Genomic DNA, 18580 nt, shown 5'->3' on the forward strand with positions numbered 1-18580 from the left:
CATCATTCCAAACAGAACCTCTGTACCCACTAAACACTGACTCCTGGTTCTCCTCTCTCCTCAGTCCCTGCTAACCTCTGATCTACGTTCTCTCTGAGTTTGCCTATTCAAAGGACCTCATCCAAGTGGAATCACACAATATCTGTCCTTTTGTGTCTGGCTTATGCCACTGAGCACGATGTCAAGGCCCATCCATGTTGCAGCAGGTTTCAGAATTTCATTCCTTGTGAAGGCTGAAGAGTATTCCAAGGTACGGACAAACTAGCCTTTGTTTCTCCATTCATCTGTTGATGGCTATCTACAATATTTCCATCAATGCTGCTTTTTAAATTTTTTTTTTTAACGTTTATTTATTTTTGAGACAGACAGAGACAGAGCATGAACGGGGGAGGGGCAGAGAGAGAGAGGGAGACACAGAATCGGAAGCAGGCTCCAGGCTCCAAGCCATCAGCCCAGAGCCCGACGTGGGGCTCGAACTCACGGACCGTGAGATCGTGACCTGAGCTGAAGTCGGAGGCTTAACTGACTGAGCCACCCAGGCGCCCCTCAATGCTGCTTTTTAAACAGGATGGTGTGAAGATATGGAGGCGGACTGGTGTAGGTGGAAGAGGAGAAAGTCGTAGACTTAGACTCTGTCCCTCGGTCCCCTCGCGATCCTGACACCATTTCAGGGTTTTTGCTTACAAAATTGAGGAACTGAATTAGAGCGGTGTTTTCCAAAAATGTTTTTGGTCATCGTCTACGGTAAGAAATAGATTTTTCATTATGACTGAGTACACACAAACCCACCTATATTAACTGAAACAAAGTTTCACAAGACGACATTTACCCTCCTGTGTGCAAAGCACTGTGGTATTTTCTGTTATTCTGTTATTTTTTGTTTAAAAAAAAAAAAAAAAGATGGTTGCAACCCCTAAATTGATTTCACAACCCATTATCACGCGGCAAAGTACGTACTTTTGAAACACCCTTGTTTTAAGTTACTCGCGCCCAAATTGGTGTTCCTTGGATGATGTTAAGTGTGTCCCCCACTTACCACCAAAAGTATCTGTTTAATAAAGTGTGGCAAACATTTGAATTAGCTTACCACAAAGAAGTTATAATGAGCCACATTTCCCAAACTTACTGACCATGGAAAACTTCGTGTGTGCTCAAAACTAAAGTCCCATGGGGCGCCTGGGTGGCTCAGTTGGGTAAGTGTCGGGCTTCAGCTCAGGTCATGATCTCATGGTCCGTGAGTTTGGGCCCCACGTCCAATTCTGTGCTGACAGCTCAGAGCCTGGAGCCTGCTTCGGATTCTGTGTCTCCCTCTCTCTCTCTGCAACCTCCCCTGCTTGCACCCTGTCTCTCTCTCTCTCAAATAAATAAACATTAAAAAAAAAAAAAAAAAAGTAAAGTCCTAACATCTCTGGAAACTTATTTGCTGTCATACACATTTGGGGAACACTAAACTGGGTGATTTTTGGTTCCTCTGTGCTCCAACATTCTATGACATAGGACAGGAATTCTCAACATGATTTTTCTTTTCATGCTACTGCAGGAGGCAAATATCCTCCCCCCCCCCCCCATAACTACAGCTCACTAAGGCAGTGATTTTAAATACTACATCTGATTCTCCAGGGGTGTGTGTGTGTGTGTGTGTGTGTGTGTGTGTGTGTGTGTGTGTGTGTAACATACATAAGGGAAAATAATCAGCTTAATTTTTCAGACAGCTTTCATGCACACAGCAAGCTGAGTGGAACGTCCCCCCAGTACACACCCCTTCTCCCACCATCAACGTTCTGTATAATTTTTTAAAAGCCCCTCTAGTGATTCTGATTCCCTACCCCTTATTCCCTTAATGCTCATCTGGAGACTTTGTTAAAACCAAATTTTCCAAGATTAATTGCAAAACAGCTCAGTGGCATAGCACATTAATTTCAACTGATTCTCTCCAATTTAGCATTGTTCCTACACCTTTTTAGATTATTGAGAACACCCTCACATGTTGCACTTCACCACCAAGCAGTCCATCCGACCTGGCACACACAAACCAATGACTGGCACACACCCTTTCCTACAACCCAAGTCTTGCCCTAGCAAATACACAGTTTCAGAGCGCTATTCTGCTAGTTAGTTAACGGCCTACTTTGTGTACTTGGGTCAACCAGAATTGGTCAGGTGTTCTGGGAAGAATCTTCACTGCGTATTCCTCGACAAAATAAAATTAACCCTGTGTCTTTAACTCATTTATGACTTCAACGTCAAATAAAGAATGATAATTATGTGTATTCATTTTATTCCACCAATATTTACTGAGTTCATACATAGTAACGGTTCAGGCTGGTGGCTGGTTTTTTTTTAAAGAATGTTAACAAAATATATTGCTTTCACAACAATGACTGAAAAAAACATACTCAAGCCCAAAAAAGGTGGTTAGCCCCTGTCACATCTCCCTACAGACTTATTTTTTGTTAATTACACATAAAAAATGATTAGAAAGATAGTTGTATGACCACAAAACAGACTCTTAACTATAGAGAACAAACTGATGGTCACCAGAGGGGAGACGCATGGGGGGGATGGGTGAAATGGGTGACGGGGATTAAGGAGTGCATTTGTGATGAGCGTGGGTGACGCACAGAATTGCTGAATCTCTGTATTATACACCTGAAACTAACATAACACTGTATGTTAACTACACTGGAATTAAAATTAAAAACCCAATAATAATAATAATAATAATAAAGGACAGTTGCATGGCCATTTATTCCCAAGGATGACTGAGTAATTTAAAGCAGGCCTAGAAGAAAAAGCAAAAGAAAACCAAAAAATCCTGAGTGGACCTCACGGACAAGGCAAGCACCAATATTGTGAACTTTGAATTTCTTTTCTCTTCTTCAACACTCGGGGTAAATAATCTCCAGTTCATGAAGTGGTCTCCAAATCCCAAGTTTGAGAAATGCTGTGTGACTGTCCACCAGCCCACATTTACTGTTCTATTTTTGCTTAAAACAGAAGAGTGAGCCTCACGCACACGCATGTGCCACGGTCCTCAGATGCCTCTGTCCCCACTTCCTCCATCCGGACAGGTCAGGACCCTCTTGGCTTCCTCTCCACCTCTCCGCCACCAAGCCCACAGATCTCCTTCCAGGTGTCTCTGCTCCCTCCTCTCAATCTCGGTTTCAGAGATTCATCTCCAATGGCTTCATCTCCAATGGCTTCATCTACTATAGTGGCCTCTTAACTGGACTCACCGCCATCTGTCCTGCCTTCTTTATATTACAGCACCTAAAATGCCTTTGAGAAGGTGATACGCCATTTCTCCTCTCCCAGGCTCACCTCTTCAAATATTAGATAGCAGGGAATACTTCCATAGGAGACAGTGACCATGAGATGCCGAATCGTGGTGGGAAGAGCGGGGTTTGTGCAGTCAGAATGAGGTGGCTGTGTTGGCTCAGGTCCCCGCTCAGCCAGCAGCAGGCACATGCCTCTCTCAGCCCTCGTTCTCTCAAACGTACAACAGTAATAACCTCATTTGCAGCGGGCCCTTTTAAGAGTTAAGCCAGACTGCATATATGATGGTCTGTTATACGAAGCCTGGCACATAGCAGGTATTCAACAAACACTTGGTTTTCCGCCTCCCACCCACAGTCCAGAATGGGTTAGGGTTCAAAACAGGCGGGACTAGCTCAATTAAAAAATTTTTATAATCCGGTACTGCTAAAAATCTGACATTCATTCATAGTTGGTTCCTTATAAGTCTAGACTGTTTGGTGGAAATAGATTTTTGCCTTACTCTGCATCAAAGAGCTGTTTTACAGAAATTCAGGTTGGTTTTCCTCTAACTTTGACTTCAACAGCCCTGATGACAGAACACATCCACATCTAAGAGGGAGGGTGAGAGGGGGTGGTGTTAGAGAGAGGGAGCTTCAAAGGCATTTAATAAGAATCAAATTCCACTGGAGTTACCATTATGTGCAAGCCTTCCTTTCTCTAGAACAGTCCATTAAAGAGCTGGAAGGAGGGTCTGCTCAAGCAAGGGGCCCTTGGCTGGTCAAGGCACGGTGTCTATCGCCCGCGTACCTTCTGCAGAAGCCAGGGGCTGTGGCGCCACGTATTTGTGAGTTCTGAACGTGGATTTTAAAGTACAAAGAACAAAATCCTCATCTTTTAGCAGGTAGGGAAGGGGAACATTTGGGTGACTTTCTTCCGAAGGGATGGAAGTAAAACAGTGAGGTTTCCCCGGGAGAGAGAGGCAAGATCCGGCGCAGGGAGGAGACGGGCTTTGTTCTCATCAAAGAGGGAAAGAATGTAGGGGGGGAGAAACTAATGAGTTACTGACAAGAGATTTAAACGCGGATTATGTCTCTGGTGGAGAATGAGCACAACTGGCTGTCTGCGCCGGCCTGTGGTGAACACTCCCGTTATGATCAGGGAAGGTAGAGCTGGAACACCTCACCTTTCAGGGGCTGTGTTTGGCAGGAAGCATACAGAGGAGGCTTCTTTTCAGAGGAATAATGAATGACACAAAGCTGGCGCAATCCCTGGCCGGCACCACCTCAAGCACATTTGCATTTTCTACGGCAGCTGCAAAAATGTTTAGTCCTCTGACAATATTTGGTGCCTTGGAGTCAACAGCCTGGAATTTATAACCTTTCCATCCCAGAGTAGCCTGATGTCTCTCTTAGGCTTCAGGAGTGACCGGGTCCAAACAGTCAGGCTTTGTGCCACCCAGAGGTACACCAGGGCCTTGGCAGACAGATGGGGAAGAAGATGGAAAGCCAGAAGCACCAACACTGCAAAAGCACTGATGTGTCTTTAGAGGAAAGGGATACAGAGCGGAGGTTCTCCATTGCCCTCCGTACGTCCCTGACCTTGTGACAGCAGAGGCGAGGACAGCGGCCAACGATTCCGGCATCCCTGAGCAGCTAGAAGAAAATGTTTTGCACTACTCTATAATCTGTGCTCTGCTTCCTAAGAGAAATCATCAATAAATATCTTTTGAATTAACACCTGTATGCAGGGTTCTGTTTAGAGCATTGGGAGAGAAAGCGATGAACCACGGGAATCTACCCCCAAAACCAAGAGCACGCTATCCTCCGTAGGTTAGCCAATTTGACAATAAATTCTATTCAAATAAATAAATAAATAAATAAATCAAGCAAGCAAGCAAGCAAGCAAGCAAGCAAGCAGTGGGAGAGAAAACTCCAAGAGGGTACTGATTTTCACAGACCCTAAATCTTGTGGAAACTACAGAATGTAAAGGATAGAAAGACACTTTACAACGCAAACCCATCTATAAATTGGTATGCGGCTTGTGCGAAAACAAGACTGTACAATCATCAAAAGAAAGTCTGGCGGTGGGGAGGAAGGAGATATTAAGGTGCATGGATTTTCTGCGGGCCAGGCACAAGGGCTAAGCGTCTGACACATCCTTCTACTTCACTGCATGTCTACAGCACTCCTTCGAGGTAGGTATGGTTCTGCCACACAAGCGATGACAAACTGGGTATCTGGACAGGTCAGGTAACTTGTCCGCTGTGGCACAGCCAACGGGGAGCCCGGGAGTGGCTCTAACCTGCCTGTCTTTCTGGGACTTGCTGGGATTTGCCGGGAGCCTGGCTGGATGGCGGGTGGCCTACAGGAGCTGGTGGACCCTCCAGTCCGGGTCTGTGCTGGCACGTGTGGGACGCTCAAGTCTGGCTCCGCTGTGCGTCCTCTCGCACGTGGTGGAAAGACGTGGGCAAGGCACCAAGGCTCATCGGGCACGGGCCCAGAGCAGAGCGCCTGGTCTGACTTCTAGTCCACCAAGGGGGCGGAATTCTGCCAGGCAGGGGTGGGGAGGTAGGGGGAGAGGGAGCGCTGGGGAAGTGAGTGCCACACTCTGAGAGTTTGGGATCTTTGGATCTTTTCCGTTTTTCGGCGTCCTTACTGCTTCCCAGACTTCTCTCTTCCTCCTGAGGATGTCACAGCTGCTGTAGCCAACGCTCCACCTGCAGGGCCAGCAGGGGTCCACTCCACAGCAAGTGCAGGTGGCCACAAGGCTGGGCAGGGGGCTCACCAAAGCGCCCAGAACACCCACCTCCAGTGACTGACTCTGCTGGAAAGTTTACAAGGGGAAAGTCTCTCTATGTGCCTCAGTTTCTCTAAGGGCCGTCAAAGGGGTGTGTATCAGCTTCTAGCTCAAAAGAATCCGAAGATACAAAACTCTGCTCTCCTTATACTGAAAAGGAGCCCATCACTCAGAAGCCCCAGAATGGCAGAAGGAAGCGGGTGAGCGAGAGGAGGAAGAGAGGGAAGGAGGAAGAGAAAACTGCTAAGAAATTCTTTTAGTTGTTTTCCTCTGAATGGTTTTTTTTTTTTTTCCCAAACTAGATGGGGAATGTGTGCTGAGGGGGTGAGGAGTACTCAGTCTGTCACACAGATATGGGCGGAATAAGCAGCTGGTTAGCAAACTCTGACCAAAACTTTCCATTTGCAAGCTGATAAACACACCGTCAACGTGTCTCAACTTGGGACTACTGGGATTAAGCAACTCCATCTAGAAAGATAAGGATTAAGAAATGTGTCTAAATGGTTTATGCATGTTTTTTTTCCACATGACTTAAAAATCAGCAGGAGTTAGCAATTAACTAAATTTCTGATGCTTCTCACTCTCTTTCTGCACCTTTCACATCAATGGCAGTCTCTCAAACACAGTTTGACAAATAATGTGACACAGACCTTACGTAAGAAAAACAAAAGGTTAAGAATGTGATCGGAGGCTCCGGCCAAAAACATGTGATTCTACAGAACAAGGACACCAGTTTGGCTCCCGCGTGGAGATTTATACAAAGGGCGGGTGTTGCTCTCATTAATTCAGTGGATAAACAATGAGGGGAAGGTCTGGATGATTTGATGGACAGCTTTTGGAAATGATCTTCTGCTTGGCAAAACACCGCGGTGATAATTTTATTCACACGGAAGGAAATGCAGAGAAGTGTCACTAAAACAAGGGAGGTAATTATAGGGCATGAATCAAAAAGCTGGATGACACGGAATAAAGAGTAACTAAATTAGTCCCATCACGGTCCCGAGATCTGGACTTCGCGATTTCAAGAGAAGAATCTGACCTCTCATTTCTGAGTAAGAGAGCCAAGCACATTTTCCCTAATGTTTTGTTTCCAGTCTAATACCGTGGGCTTGCAGAATGACAAACACCAAGCTATGGGGTGATACGCCATCCTTGTACCGCCACAGCAGCTCAGCGGGCTTGGAAACAGAACAGCTCAAGAGTTGGAAGGAATAACCTTGCCAATTCTCCAGGCAATACCTAAATCTTTCCAAAGGACCCTGGCAACTGGTCGTCTTGACTAGCATCCACAGGGGTAGCTCGTTCGCCCATCAACCCAAACACTGACCCAGCTCCTGTTGTGTACCTGGCACAGTGTTAGATGCTATTCTATTAGAGAGATCTTCTTTAAGTGAGTCCCGATCTTTCTTTCTGTAACTTTGACCCAGTGGACCCAATCCTTCCTCCCAGGTGGAGCTGAAGAGGGCTCGCATGCTGACCTTCTGAAAGTGTTCTTCTCCCGATTACACATTCCCAGCTCTTTCTAGACCCCCTAGCCGGTCTGACTGCTTTCTGCATCATCTCAAAGTGCCCTCCCATCTGGACAGAAACTTCCCAGTGAGGTCTGAGCCACACGGAAAGTGGGAATTACCGGCCATCACATCACTTGTTCAAACACGTTTATTAATATTATCTAAGACTACATATAGTGCCCTTTTGATCAACATGATTCACTGCCGGTACACTTACAGTAAGCTAATCCTTTCTCCACTCTATCTTCCTCAAATCTTTTATGAATGATGGGTTCCACTCTGGCTAAATCCAATTATATTACACCTCTATGTTTAATCCCCCCTCCTTTTTTTAATCTATAAAATCCAGAGATATTTGGTAAACAGGAAGATGGGGAAAGGGGAGGCTTACACACAGCCCTGGTGGGTTTTTATTTTCTATTGTGATAAAAAAAAATTTGCCAATTTCACACTGCTGCAAAACAAAGAATACACTGTCTGTTGTTTCACACTGTACATCATTGATTTCAGGCATTTTTGACAGTTCTTTCATATTTCAAACACACAGATCAATTTCTCCCCCTGTGGGAAGGTGAGGAGTTTGACAAATACGCAGAATACAGGTCAGCCCCACTTTGTGGACACTGCCTAACAATGCCTAAGACGCTCTGATCAGGGATCTGTCCGGCCCTCCAGTCCTCCCATCCTCCGCTGGCTCCTTGGAACAGCAAGTAAACAGGAAGACAATTGGCATAGACCCCAGACTCCTGGTGGGTCCACCACCTCGACCTTCTAACCAGGAATTGGGGACACAGAACCTCTTTGCCACCCATCACCTCAGGAGATAGTTCGACAGAAATTTATTAGATTTCAAGAGATCTTAACACTTCTGCTATTAGAATACAAATCAGGACTGAGGGTACCCGAAGAGATCAGAGGATGAAAAGGTTAAGTCCGTGTGGCTCTCCCGGCCACGAGTTTTACTCAGTACCTGAGTAAAAGGGATGTGATCGGCCGGCTGCTTAAACATTCAACTTTCTAAGTGCACGTAAAAACAGAGGAGAATTGGATGACTGGGCACAATATTCACACGATACGCCTAGTACCTAAGTGCTCAAAGATAACAGGGGGCTGGGGCGCCTGGGTGGCGCAGTCGGTTAAGCGTACAACTTCAGCCAGGTCACGATCTCGCGGTCTGTGAGTTCGAGCCCCGCGTCGGGCTCTGGGCTGATGGCTCAGAGCCTGGAGCCTGCTTCCGATTCTGTGTCTCCCTCTCTCTCTGCCCCTCCCCCGTTCATGCTCTGTCTCTCTCTGTCCCAAAAATAAATAAATGTTGAAGATAACAGGGGGCTGTTTTCCATTTAAATAAAATAACGTAGGATTGAATGAGAAGGAAATGTACAATGGACAGCATAATGAAGGCAAAATGCTGAGATTAAAAAATACTCTGCGACCAACTCAGAAAATATAATGGAAGTCAAAAGATAATATGATTTGATATGCAAATAAAATTATAGCCAACTAATGGATTTTTAAAGCTCACGCTATAAATGAGCACTGTTTGTTTTTAATATGCAAGAGTGAACCCCTACAATTTTAAGCCTTTTCTACAACCTGTCTTGACAATTTTTTAACAAAATAAACTTTATATTTGGAAGTACTACCATGACAAAAATCTTGTCAATCCCACAGCTGTTTGACCATATTAATTTAGCATATCCTTCTATATAGTAAGCACAAAGAAGCTTCCTATTGACTTTTTGTAATTTAATATTTTTTTAAACATTACTCTAAGCTGGGGTGCCTGGGGGCTCAGTCGGTTAAGCACCCAACTTCGGCTCAGGTCATGATCTCACACTTCATGGGTTCGAGCCCCTCATCGGGCTCTGTGCTGACAGCTCAGAGCCTGGAGCCTGCTTCGGATTCTGTGTCTCCCTCTCTCTCTGCCCCTCCCCTGCCTACACCGTCTCTGTCTCTCAAAAATACATAAAAACACTTAAAAAAATTTTTTTTAATTACCCTAAGGGAAAAGTTGCAGTTTAAGAATACTCTTTCAAAAGACCTCACACCTCACTCACCCTCTTAAATTAAACTTACACCGACAAGCATACGGACTAAGAGAATTTAAAAAACTATTTACCGTTTCCGTCAAATATATCATTTACAAGTAAAATATTCGAAAGGCAATTATGATGCAACTAATCTGCGTCCTCAATGCTTCTTTCATGTTTGACCAAATTAAAATTTGCCATGACATGACAATCCGACAATTAAAGGCCTTCAGCGCAAACGCCTTCCGTGCAAGCTAAAGCTGACCTGATTGTGGTTTTACACTTCTTCTGCCAACAGCTAAATGCACACCTCTCTGAACAACTGGAATGAAAGATGTCTTCTAAGTTAAAAAATTATTGGATGTTATCCAAGCAATGACTAAGCTCTTCCTTGCTGGGTGCAAATTCAGCATTTTAGTGAGGGAATTAACACAGTTATGTTAACAAGCTTAAGATTCTAAGGATTTTCTAATCTTCTAATTGTCTAAAAGGATGAGCTCCCCAAACACCTCCCGTTCCCCCCTCCTCCCAAGGCAATCCCCCATCCGCCATTATCAGTTCCCTCCTTCAGCCAGAGTTCACTTACCGGGTGAGGAATCACTCATGACTTCATTACTTTGAATATATACTGACCACTCTGTACAACTTCTATATCCTTAGTGGTATTACTCTGCCATGTGAGCATTTAAAAAAAATCACAAATGGGGGCGCCTGGGTGGCGCAGTCGGTTAAGCTTCCGACTTCAGCCAGGTCACGATCTTGCGGTCCGTGAGTTCGAGCCCCGCGTCAGGCTCTGGGCTGATGGCTCAGAGCCTGGAGCCTGTTTCTGATTCTGTGTCTCCCTCTCTCTCTGCCCCTCCCCCGTTTATGCTCTGTCTCTCTCTGTCCCAAAAATAAATAAAAAACGTTGAAAAAAAATTAAAAAAAAAAAAATCACAAAGAACGAGCAGAAAGCACATGAATAGGGCAGCAGGCAGGATAAAATAAAACCTTCTGCTGCGCCAGCACTAAAATCAGACACTTTCATTAAGACCCTCAATATCTGGGGCGCCTGGGTGGCTCAGTCGGTTAAGCGTCCGACTTCGGCTCAGGTCACGATCTTGCGGTCCGTGAGTTCGAGCCCCGCGTCGGGCTCTGTGCTGACAGCTCAGAGCCTGGAGCCTGTTTCAGATTCTGTGTCTCCCTCTCCCTCTGGCCCTCCCCCATTCATGCTCTGTCTCTCTCTGTCTCAAAAATAAATAAACGTTAAAAAAAAAAAATTAAAAAAAAAAAAAAAGACCCTCAATATCAAGACGCCAAAATCTTTGCAGAGGACGTTAATGTATTTTTTGCAGCTCACTAAATGGTCTGAAGAGGCAGAAAGAAACGTAAAGCGCTAAATGACAAGTTTGAATGTCCAGGATTTTTTTCCTTTAAAAAAAAAAAGAGTAACAGCAACAGACACTTTAATGTTTTCACTCTCCAAATTTTCAAGTCATCCAAAACATAATTCTTCAGACTTAGATCAAAGTCTTGTGGATTTTTCTAACTTCACATATGTTAGGCCACAACACATAAAATATAAAATATGCTGTCATTATTTTTAGAGTGAAGATATGTAAACAACAAATGGAAGGTGAGTTGAGGAATAAAAGTCCCCTCACTCAGGGTTCACTGTTCATCTACAGGCCAATCACGGCCAACCCGTCACACACGTCAGAGGCATATAAGACGCTGAGATATCTTTGTATATGCCAAAGAAGCACAAAACCACACTGGCTCATTGTACGTTGTCAAATTTCCCTTCTCTGAAAACTGATCATCCAGGAAACTCTCTATAAACCATATTTTTTGATTAATTATAAAACCTGTTTCCACCTATGGTGAGAGATGATTAAAGTGTTTCTCCTATAAACTGATTTTGGGTTGGTGCCTATACCAGAGAAGGTATTACGTAAGATCCATCCACATACATAATTTTTTAAAAACAATCTGCTGTCATAAACACTGTGATGAGACATCCACTATTCACAGGGCACTAATCCAGTACTGTAAAATTTAAATGTCTCTACTGTAAAGCAGCAAAATCACAAAAGTTGAGGTCGCCCACTGGGGAACTGTTTATTTAACCATCAGACATGGAGAAAGGTTAGAAAATGGGAATTTCCTAAAAAGATGGTGGGAGTATAGATTGGAACAGAGTGTAAAATTGGAAGGCAATCTGGCAATATCTATATCAAAAGCATTAAAATATGCATATCCTTTAACGAGAAATTCCTCGTGTAGGAAAGAGGGCATATGTAAGAAAAACCATCAAAATAGACAACAGGACTTTTCTTAAAGAGTGTGGGCAAGAAACCCAAATATACCATCCCTCCCTCCTCTTTCCAGGCCTGGAGTCTGAAGGCCACGCTGGCAGTGGCTGGGTGTCCTAAAGGAAGCCGACTTGGCGTGGTCAGCTCAAGTTTCCTGAACTTGGCCATGGGGACCTTACAAGGAAAAGTTGGGTGCCATTTCACAAAAGTAAAGTTCCAAGAACTGTAGTGTCCAAATGACAGTCATGTCCTCTCGTGTGGCTCCAGGAGCTGCTGCGGAGAATGAGGTAAAAGCAAGAGCTCCCGCTCACCAGCCCGCCAGCCCGCCGAACGTATGGTGAACGAGGATAGAGGCAGACATTAAAGAAGTCAGGCAAGGGGCGCCTGGGTGGCGCAGTCGGTTAAGCGTCCGACTTCAGCCAGGTCACGATCTCGCGGTCCGGGAGTTCGAGCCCCACGTCAGGCTCGGAGCCTGGAGCCTGTTTCCGATTCTGTGTCTCCCTCTCTCTGCCCCTCCCCCGTTCATGCTCTGTCTCTCTCTGTCCCAAAAATAAATAAAAAACATTGAAAAAAAAAAAAAAAAAAAAGAAGTCAGGCAAGAGCTTTTGTACAACTACTGTGGTGACCTGACTTTTCACTACACCGAGAATGACGGGGATATTTCAAATTGGTAAACTCAACTAGTGTGTGTCTGTGTCTGTGTGTGTGTGTGTGTGTGTGTGTGTGTGTGTGTGTTGGGGAACGCTTTTTCTTCAACGGCAGAGTTACAAAGACAGCACAGGGCTCCCCTGCGTCCTTCACTCGGTTCCCCCAAAGTTAAAAGCTTACATATTAGGGTGCGTTTGCCACAACTAAGCAGCCAACACTGGTACGTAACCATCCACTAAACTCTACCATTTATTCACATGTCACTAGTTTCTCCCTAATGTCCTTTGGGCTCTAGGAACTCATCCAGGATAGCATATCACCCATTCAGCCTCCTCGCGTCTGTGACAGTTTTCTAGACTTTCCTTGCATTTCTTTCTTTCCTTTCCTTTCCTTCCTTCCTTCCTTCCTTCCTTTCTTTCCTTTTCTTTTTTCTTTCTTTTTAAAATTTTTATGTTTATTTTTGAGAGAGAAAGAGACAGAGGACGAGCGGGGGAGGGGCAGAGAGAGAGAGAGAGAGAGAGAGAGAGACAGAATCTGAAGCAGGCTCCAGGTTTTGAGCTGTCAGCACTGGAGCCCAAGTCAGATGTTCAACCGACTGAGCCACCCAGGCACCCCCAGACTTTCCTTGCTCTTGATGACCTTGACAGTTTTGAAGAATGCTGGACGGGTATTTTGTAGAGTGCCCACCTTCCCCCAACCCTGCCACTTTGGGGACAAGACTACTGTCTGATGTTTTTCCCATGATTAAGCAGGGGTTATGGATTGGTGGGGGACCACCGAGGTGAACCGTCAATTCCACGACATCGTTATCAAAGATGCGTGATATCAACTTCTTATCATGGACGTTAGCTGAGACCACTAGGCCAAGGTGCTGGGTGCCAGGTCTTCCGGCTATAAACTTGCTTCCATACTCACTCTTCCATACTCACTCTGTGGAAGGAAGTCATTAAATGCAGCCTCTCGGGGTGAGGAGTTAATAAGCGCCAACTCCGGGAGCAGAGGAGGCTCTACCTAAATCGTCTGGAATTCTTTCGTACAGGAGACTTGTCTCGATACCCATTTTCTTCCTCCATCATTTATTTGTATCAGTGTGGGCTCACAGATATTTAGTTTATATCCTGGGTTATAACCCAACACTTGTTATTTTGTTGCTCATATTGTCCCTGTTTTGGCCACTAGGACCTATTTCAGATTGTCTCCTTTGTCCCTTTGACATGCCCCATCGTTTTGTCTTTTCACTACCTCTTAACTTTTCTCCATATTCTTACCAGCAAAAATGCCTTACAAGGAAAAGAGCTGTTATGGGTGAGACTGTGTCCCCTCCCACCAAAATTCATGTTAAAGTCCCGGCCACCAGTATCTCAGAATGTGACCTTTTGGGGGGGAACAGAGTCATCGGGGGTCTAATTAGTTAAAATGAGATCATACTAAAGTAGGGTAGGTCACTCCACCAATATGACTTGTGTCCTTATGCAAAGGGGAAATTTGGGGGCACCTGGGTGGCTCAGTTGGTTAAGCATCTGACTCTTGATTTTGGCTCAGGTCATGATCTCACGGTTTAGGAGTTCGAGCCCCGCATCAGGCTCTGCACTGACAGTGTGGAGCCTGCTTGGGAGTCTCTCTCTCCCTCTCTCTGCCCCTCCCCTGCTCATGCTCACTTTCTCTCTCTCTCTCTCTCTCTCTCTCTCTCTCTCTCTCTCTCTCTCAAAATAAATAAATAACTTTAAACAGGGGGTAGGGGGTATCCGGACACAGCACACCAGGAGAACACCACATGAAATAAAGGCAGAGATCAAAGTGATGCTTCTATAACCCAAGGAAGGCCAAAGAAGGCCAGCCAGCGCCACCAGATGCCAGGAAAGACGCTTGGAACAGATTCTCTCTCACAGCTTCACAAGGAATTAACCCGGCTGACATCTTTTTAATTTTTTCAATGTTCATTCATTTACTTTTGAGAGAAAGAGAGTGAGCACGAGCAGCGGTGGGGCAGAGAGAGAGGGGGAGAGAGAGAATCCCCTGGGCTGACAGCACAGAGCACGACACGGGGCTCGATCCCCACAGACCGTGAGATCACGACCTGAGCCAAAACCAAGAGCTGGACGGACGCTTCACCGACTGAGCCACACAGGCGCCCCAACCCTGCTGACATCTTGATCTCTGACTTCCAGCCTCCAGAACTAGGAGAACATACATTTCTGTTGTTTAAGTCACTCGACTCTTTGCCCCAGCAGCCCCAGCAGACTAACAGAAGGGCCGATGTCACCGAGCTCTGCATTTCAATCAAAAACAGTTTACGATTGTGGCATCCAAAGAAGCAGGTACAGAGGACCAGCCTAACACACATCCAAAAGGGTATCCTGGAAAATGGAGGCCTGAGTCTACGAGCTACAATATTGATTATCTCTCGTATTTGGCCATGAATGATGGTGTGGGGCAGTCTTTTCAGATAGCTTTTCTTCCCGGCAGTCTTCAGCCACCTGCAGCTCAGTTTCGAGTTGCTGCCGTGCCAAGCACACGTGCAAATGCTAGCAATAACCACCCATCCGGTCTAATCACCATCTTCAGCGTGCTAAGTACCAGCTCCGTGAGAGCCAAGCACTTCCCAGGTGCCCCACAATGCAGTTCTGCGAGGGGCTGGCAAGGGATTCCCCGCATCACAGCAGACCTGCCAGATAAAGTCACGCTGGCATTTCTGGTCCCTGTTTAATGACGTGCTTTGTCCCCCTTCCATCTTCCCTAAGTCACATCAACAAGTGGCCCAATGGCTTAGGATTGAACTGAATACCCCTTCGGTGTAAGCGATACAAACATTGTACAGTCATCCAGTACTGGGGATGTTTAGTACAAATTCACACACTAGAGGAGATGGGAGCAAAACCTAAGCCGTGAGATGAAGGGCAAGTGGCTTGTCCTCAGACTTAAGACACGGACGAGGCAGTCTAGATAGAATCTGATTCACCATCTCACTCCACCTCCAGTGACCTTTATGGAGGTGACATCTGAGTGCCCGCATGGGTGGATGCAGAAACTTTAACTTCAGTCACCTGGGAGAAAAGGAACCGGAGGTGACAGAACAGGATCTGGAGTATTCGATCGGAAATTATTTTCATTACAAAAGCTCTGGTTTGTCCGCATTGTTATGCCTATATTAAAAAATCAAATGAAGTCATTAAGCTTAGGCCAGCTCAGAAAGCCTCTGCCTGAGTATGCAGTCCCTACGGCTCTACCATAATCCTTCAAATTATTAAATAATTACTGCGTTTCCCTTGGGGTCACGTTTGGCAACAAAATACTGTCTAAATGAACCAGTGATATGACCCAGTGAGTAACACTTATGTTCTTAACTTCCCAGGAACAAAAGGATATGAAATACTTCCCAGATACACACTGGGGAGGAGAGTCAAGGGTGCTCTGTGGGGTCAGGAGGGTGGGAGGGAGGAGGAGGAGAATGACAAAGGAACGTGAGAATCTAAGGGAAATTCCAGAAAGTATCCTCGCGTCCCCCACCAACCTCGGATATCAGCAATTCTCCGATCCCGGTTCCCTTCCATTTCAGGAGTAGCTACAGCCACGAGGAAAAAAACCAAACATATGGCTCTGTCCTTCTGGACATTTCTACAATGTTGGCTGGGTTGCTTCGGAAAATCCCATTTTATCTCCTACAGCTATATGACCTCAAGTTGTCATTTCCAATAAAGTATGCTTGCGCTGATTTTTATGAACACGGACAAAAGCCGCTACAACCTTTTCTCCCCCCCCACCAAATCTTTCAAACCAACTGTAGTTGCTATGTAGGGTTATTTGTTCCTAAGGCAACAGCGTATATCTAAGTACTAATGGCCTGTCCTTTTGCCAGGCAACAAACAGCCTTGTGATGCAACTGCACCTGTCTCGGCTACGCGTTACTATGGAGATGCTCCAGTTGCTATGGCTACCATCACGCTAATCGCCTAGCAAAGGCAGACATACAGCAGTCTTCTCGGAGAGCCCAGCTGTTCCTCCGCGTCTCTTGCTGAAGACTGATTGTCTGGGGCCTGTGATGGAATGCTTCTCAACTAAGATGCACAAGAACTTCATTAATGCGGTTTCAGAGGATCACTTTGTGCTCCCCTCTGCACAGCAAACACCAGACTAGGGAGAGAATCTGCCAAACAAGTGGACTATAAAACTGCTGAAATCTACGAACCCACGCCATCCCTCATTGACATAAACTTGTAGTCCAAGGATAATTTCTCTCAACCGGGTGGTTACAGCAGAAGCACTTCGTTACGTGAAAGGAAAAAAAAATTTTTGGCAGGAGTGAGGGATGTATTTCCAACCCAAGCACTATGTGATAGCAAATCTATGGTAAAATTTGTATCTCTTATGTGGCTATTTTTTTGGAATCTGACATTAACACACCCCCCCTTTTTTTTTTTAAGTGACAAGCTTCCTATCCTCCCTTCCAATTACATTTGTGTAAAAACGGCACCCATGACCTCACTGTCTCAAAACAAATGGGCATGGCAGGGGGAACAAAAGTCTCCATTGTTCTCTGCGATTCTCCTTGAAGAGGCAAACACCAAGTAACCACAACAAAATGATCCCTCTGGAGCACCGTCTACATGGAGACCAGGAATGACAACAATCAACGAGTCCTTCAGTGAATACCTGTAGACGCTTTCGGTCGGCTGCTGGGAAGACGGAATCGCTTACCTGGCTCGTTCCCGAACTTCTATCCCAACAGACTGTGACACCCCGAGATGTTAAAGCTGTCAACTTTTCTTTGTAAATGTTTCTACCCAGGAAGACAGTATGTCACCCACCAAGAAGCCTTCTGAGCGCATTCCTCCGAAGCAGCAGAAGCGGGAAGGTTTGCAGGAAATACAACAATGGGTATGCCTCCAGTAATACTTTATTCCTTTCTCCTTTATCTACAGTTATTTTTCATATTGTACAGTCTATTGAATTAGGTTCAGTGCCTGTCTCGGCCAAAATAACGCAACTTCAGTAAACCAAAAAAACCCAAAAAACCAAAAAACCAAAAAAAACCCTCTGGATTGCTTACCTTTGATACGCCTGAGGAGAGGCAGGGGGTGTATTGAACACGTGTGAGTATGGGTGGTAAGGTGTCTTTTTCAAAGCCTGAATTAGATTTTGTCTATACTCTGGGTCTATGCACCACAAGGACCCTTTCCCAATGCTCTGCAAAGAAAATGAAAACATAAAAATGATTAATAGAAGAAACACCCAGGATTCGGCAGCAAGTAGATGAATCGCAATTACCCCAGTTACTTATTTTTAAGAGCCTCTCGCTTATTTTTTGGCGTTTGCTAGCCAGAAATACGGAATATCGTACCCTGACAATGCAGCACCATAAAACGCACTTCAGCCTTACCTGGATTAAGTCTGACAGCCGAAATGAACATGTTATTACCAGGTGATGCTGATACGATAATATTGTAATTTTCCTACCCTGCCGGCCCCCAAACTCAGACTCCTTTATTATTTCTCAGTGTCAACTCTGAAGGACGTATGTATTCTCTTCTAGAAAATGAGTTTTAGATTTGTCAGATTTCAAACGTGGAAAGCAAAAGAGGGCTGGGTACCTCAAAACTCCCATCTCCGCTGTAAAAAAAAAAATGCGAGGGTTATGTTTTCGAGCCGTGTTATTTCGGTACCACTTCACAAAAAAACAGAAAAGGAATCGACTTGTTTTTTTCCTACTTACAAAAGAATGACATTTAAGCTTCCAATGGAATTCTGTAATTACCTTCCCCAAGAAACAAAAGAACTCAGGCAGCAGCAGTTAAACCTAAGCCAGAAGCCAGTAGTTATTTTCTGGATGCCGCAGTTCATAGACCTAAAGGAGTCGAATCTTTAGAAGTCCAACTTTAGAATGCAAATTTTCTAAAACTGGTTCCATGGCAAGACTTGCTCTGAGGCCCACTTTTGGTCTGTGGACAGCATTTTTATTAAAAAAGAAAAGTTAAGTCCTTCCTGAGAGGCCCACTGAACTGGCACTGTGCCGACAGGCAGTCGCTACTCCAACTGTATGCTTTC

The 18580-nt window shown here is 45.1% G+C and overlaps 1 protein-coding gene and 1 long non-coding RNA gene across 8 annotated transcripts in view; both read right to left on the reverse strand.

Annotated features, from left to right (window-relative positions):
* Positions 1–18580, reverse strand: part of FOXN3 (forkhead box N3) — a 403882-nt gene that overhangs the window by 155948 nt on the left and 229354 nt on the right. For all 7 annotated transcript variants that reach the window (XM_045060356.1, XM_011283437.4, XM_045060357.1 and 4 more), the window contains one exon: positions 17586–17722. In XM_045060356.1, the coding sequence (XP_044916291.1) occupies positions 17586–17722 (137 nt within the window). The remainder of the gene's footprint in view (positions 1–17585; positions 17723–18580) is intronic.
* On the reverse strand, positions 15360–17579 carry LOC109500975. Its single transcript, XR_002158896.2, has 2 exons — positions 16050–17579; positions 15360–15681 (listed from the first exon to the last, which is right to left on the reverse strand). It is a non-coding gene; the product is annotated as an uncharacterized LOC109500975 (long non-coding RNA).

This window comes from Felis catus, chromosome B3 (assembly GCF_018350175.1).
Source record: "Felis catus isolate Fca126 chromosome B3, F.catus_Fca126_mat1.0, whole genome shotgun sequence".
NCBI classification, from domain to species: Eukaryota; Metazoa; Chordata; class Mammalia; order Carnivora; family Felidae; genus Felis; species Felis catus.